At 38.9% G+C, this 4,835-nt stretch overlaps 1 protein-coding gene across 1 annotated transcript in view; it reads right to left on the reverse strand.

Annotated features, from left to right (window-relative positions):
• Nucleotides 1–1,002: 1,002 nt before the first annotated feature.
• LOC104617908 (granzyme A-like) overlaps nt 1,003–4,835 on the reverse strand; it is a 6,637-nt gene continuing 2,804 nt past the window's right edge. Inside the window, exons 3-5 of the mRNA XM_010283351.1 lie at nt 4,563–4,708; nt 1,911–2,179; nt 1,003–1,164 (exon numbers count right to left, since the gene is read on the reverse strand). Of these exons, the coding sequence (XP_010281653.1) occupies nt 1,003–1,164; nt 1,911–2,179; nt 4,563–4,708 (577 nt within the window). The remainder of the gene's footprint in view (nt 1,165–1,910; nt 2,180–4,562; nt 4,709–4,835) is intronic.

Consider the following 4,835-nt stretch of genomic DNA (forward strand, 5'->3'; position numbering starts at 1 on the left):
AAACCGTGTTTATCTCAACCACGAGTTTTTTTCCCAAATTCTCTTCCCCATCCCACTGCGGGAGGGGGAGTGAGCGAGCGGCTGCATGGTGCTTAGTTGCCGGCTGGGGCTAAACCACGACAGATGGTCACTTCCAAACTGTTGGTAAAAAAGGACCTAGAGAATATTTGGAAGATAATGGGAACACACCAAGCTAACCTCAGGCTTCTTCAGAAACACAGCAGGTCCTTCTGTTAGTAGAAGTCTGTCAAAATCCATAGCAAAATTTCTGTTTGCTTTGACAGATGTTAGATAGGCACTGTGTTAGAGAAGTATAATCACTCCCATCACAATCAGTATTTGTACTTTTTTCAACAGACCATTCACTGAAAGGGTGAGATCATGAACTAAGCTGTGAGAAGAGTCAATTTTGTTGATTTGATCACAGAAATAAAAACAAAACAAAACAAAACAAAACAGAAAAATAAACCAGAAGAAAAAATATTTTTTTTTCTCTCTCATAATGGAAGATTAATTGGAAAAATGTTTATCTGTTTAATACTTTAACTCTTGGAACATGAATGTAGTTAAATATTTAGTAATGCAGAATTGAAGTATTTGGTTTTGAATAATGTCACAGTGAAATATTTGAACATTGAAAGCTTTTCTGTTTTTTGTCATTCAGTGACATCTCATTCACTATCAATCTGAAATTGAATTTTTCTGTAAGAACACATTTAAAAATCTTGCCTCATCCCAGGCACAATGAATAAGGTGAGCAGTACTAAGTAGTAGGGTGAAGTCCAATACAAATTGTGTTATCTAAGAGGCAGTTTCCTACTAAAGATGAGTAAAGTTGTTGTCTGGACAAAGGGAAATATTTTGAACTGTTCTCATAAAGTTGTGGTGGTGTAAGTAAAGCTGTAAAGCAGGGAGGTACTTTTTAAAGGTGGTGCACTAAAGCAGCAGCAGCATCTACTTCTAATGCATAGCACAGTATTTATCAAAACTGTCTTGCCTGTCTCATGGATCTCTGTGGAGGGAAATTATTTTTTTTATCCAGTCAATATATCTTTCAGTCAGTCGTGTATAGACTCCAGGCATGTCTCTTCTTCCACATCTTTTTCCAAAAGAAACAATCCCACTGTATTGGCCGGCACAGATTAATGGCCCACCTGAATCTCCCTAGAACACAAAACAGAATTAACTATCAATGTGTGTTCGTGGCTCTCCAGAGTAGCATGCAGTGCCACCTGCAGTGCGTAAGCATGTTTGGAAATGTTGCTTCTGAGCTGTTCCAACCTATGAAATGGATCAGTTGGCACACATCACTTCATGGGAGTTGGGTGAGGCATAAGAAGAGGTTGCTCTTCAAGCCTGAGGTTGTCTTTGATGTAAATGTTGTAGACCAGCACAGTGCTGGTCATAATTCTATTTCAAAAGTGGGTTGTTTTATTGTTGATATAAACTGATTCTCAGTTATTTAGCAATTACCCCTACTGGACTCTGCACAGAAGACATCAAAAGCAAGATCCAAACAGCACTTTTGAGTTACAGTACAGTTTGATTCTGTACTATTCAGATGTTGACATCTGGAAAGGATCAGATGATTCAGACCCTGAAAGTTGTTTTTCTCTGATAACTATAGGTGGTGCCTAAGGAGAGCACCCTAGGTAAAGAAATGCACCTAAAGTTAACTGAGATAATGCCAGACTCAAATTCCCATACTCTCGAACTTGTTGTGTACATTGATCTGAACTACTCAAAGTTGTAACACTTCTTTTTCACAGCAATAAAGTCTTTTACAAATGTGGTTAAAGTTATTGTGAATCTGATCAGCCTCATTAAGTGTGTAGCACTGCTTTGTTCCCAGTGAAAAGAGAAGCATTGTTAAAAGAACATCCCCTCCTGTTTGTAATTTTGCTTCTTACCTGGCAAGCATCACTCTTGAAAAATCTTTTTTTTCCTACAGCACACAACATGTTGCTGGTTATTTTTATGTGATTTCCATATTTGTTCTCACAGCTTTTCCTACCAACAATTTTAAGTGTTGCTTCCCGAAGATATTTTGATGGCTTTCCTGAAGATGTGACTCCCCAGCCAGCCACGCTGCACGTTGTGTCTGGTTTGATATCTTCACAAGAGTCAGGCAGAGGCAAAAGTTGCACGTATTTATTCAGCTTTGCAATACCATTCAGCTGGAAAAAAGAAGAAGAAAAATTACTTTCTCATACAGAAAGGAAGGAAAGTATAACGTAGTTTCAATTGGCATTTAGTCTCATTTTACCAATACTTTCCTTATAAATCACTTTTCAGTATTTAGGAACTGATCCTGAGCTTAACTGCCCCTTTGCAAATCCAAAAGAATTTCCCTGGTTGTCTGTATAACAATTCTCTATTTACAGCAGCAGTAGTGAGTTCAAGCCCAGCTTCCTGTTGATTACAGCAGTAAATTAAAAACCTGCATAGGAGTTAGGCTGTTGGATCTATGTCCTAATTTGAGAACCTAACTTTCCACTGAACTTCTGTGTCGAAATCAGACTCTGGTGCTTGACTGACACACAGAAAAGTCCCAAAGCATGGTCCAATGTACCCAGTAACACAGATGAAAACAAAAGCTATAACCAATTAGACATGACAACAGCGACATAATTGGGGAAAAATGAGGTCTTGAACTCTTCAGAGTGCCAAATTTTTGCTCTGAGAGATTCAAAAGGGCTTAAATGATCCAAACTTTCTGTGTTTTATTGACCTGAAAGATTCATCCCTTAAGTAGAGGCCAGTTTAAGCCTGTAAATGAAAACATAGCCAAATACTAACACATCTCCTCAGTGTGCTTTTAGGGCCTCACAGCTACTGAACAGACATTTTCTGTTTTACACACAATCACCGCACCATAATTCATTTCACAGGTGGTTATATGTGTTGCTGAATGCTTGTCAGTTAAGCGATTCTGGCTTTATACTTTTTAAAAAAGGCCCTCCAATAAATAACAAGTTTATCCAAAAAATACTTACAGTTTATCATGCCAGTGCTGGGGGCAATTTCCAAAGATGGGAAGTTTATCCCAAGACACTTAGTGCTCCATTAGAGCAGAACTGTAGAGAAGGGGGGTGAGCCCTGCTACTAATGCTATCCCTGCTCCTGTGTCAAACTCAGACAAAGGATTTTATGGTATCCATGTCATGCTGGAACAGAGTTGTAACTTGCAAGCTCTAGAAGTACTATGTCTAGCATACTAGAAGTAGAAGAAGTACTAGACGTACTAGTACTAAAAGTCTGGTACTTCTAGAAGTACTACTTCCTACCTAATACGTATTTTGGTGTTGTGTTCACAAATAACCTAGTGTTCCTGACAAGTTGCTGGTGGCCACAGAAGAAGCCAGTGAAATGAATCTGTCTGCCTTTGAAATGAAGCAGATGGAGAATGCTCACTAGCATCTGAGGGAAGGAGCTTCTCACACTTGGGCAGTGATTAAGTCGCTGGGGTCACAGATGTCTGTAAATGCTCCAGCTAGTTCCAGAAAGGGATGTTGCTGGTTTCCTCCCTGTGTCATTGAATGTCATACCACACTGGTGATACCATCTAAATATTAGAAATCAGGTTCAAGTCATCACTTCTTTTTTCATATAATACCACCAATTATTTCAGAAGTGTGGTAATAGTCATAATATACTGTACCTAGTTAATTATTTTAAATATACATATTGATCTTTCACATAAAACTATTTCTTCATTATCACAGGCATAACATTAAAGCATAGCCTGAATAAATATCCACCCAAGATTTCTTAGGCATCGTACTGAAGTCATGACGTTTCTAAGGGTATAGGCAAAGTCTTGTCTTTCTCAGGAACTTCCAATCGGCACTGAAACTGCTAATACTGGGAAGGCAGTCCTCCAGAACAATTTGACCATCACAGGTTTCTTGCATAGAGACTGCCCTCTCCCTATTCAAAACACCCACAGTTGCCTCCATGTCAATCTCAGTGCTAGAGTTCTCAGTGGAGGGACACCTGAGGCATGAGCCAGGCTGAGCAGGAGCTGGTACGCAGGAAATTCTTACAGCCCCGCCCACTTCAGCATCCAGGATAATGACGTTGGCAAGGATCTGTCCATGCTTCATGCTGCAGTGTCCTGAGCCTTCTTCACTGTGTGACCCCTCTGTGCCCCTAGACCTGAATTCATCTGTGTCTTGTATTATCCATACTTTTACTTTATGTGGTTACCCCAAATAAGTAACAGTGAGTTTCATCCCCATTTTTGCTTAGTCCAGTACAAGGTATCCCTCTGGGATACAGCTGTGACCCTGACTCCATTGCATGCAGCACTTCAGCAATGCCTTTGAAAAATTATTAAAAAATCTGGTTTGGGTTTTTGGAGGGATTGCTGTAGTGAGTGGGTTAAAGGGAGCTTACCTTGATTAGTACAACCTTACCTTGATTAGTACAACCAAAAGCAGGGTGTTCTGTGATATTGTTAAGCTATTTAAACAATGTACTCTTTGATATCAAAGAATAGCCAAAACAATGATCAGCAACATTCTTTTTATAATACTATAACAGTAATTAACACAATATCTTGAGAAGCATTATATCATTTTCCTTGGAAGACCTGCCAAACTGAGGATTAGGAAAGTAGTGCATAACCTTAAATATCTGCTGTTCTTTTTCAGCTATGGATGCCTGATGGGCTCCAAGAACAACTCTAACTTCTGATTTGTTTAATCTGTAATTTAAAGAAAGTACAGGGAGAGAAGGTCACTATTGGAACTGAACAACATCTCTCAAGATAATCAAAAGACATGTAACATAATACTCAAAAATTCATTTTACAACAACGTAATTAAAACATA

Source organism: Phaethon lepturus, unplaced genomic scaffold, assembly GCF_000687285.1.
Source record: "Phaethon lepturus isolate BGI_N335 unplaced genomic scaffold, ASM68728v1 scaffold12460, whole genome shotgun sequence".
In the NCBI taxonomy this organism is placed as follows: domain Eukaryota; kingdom Metazoa; phylum Chordata; class Aves; order Phaethontiformes; family Phaethontidae; genus Phaethon; species Phaethon lepturus.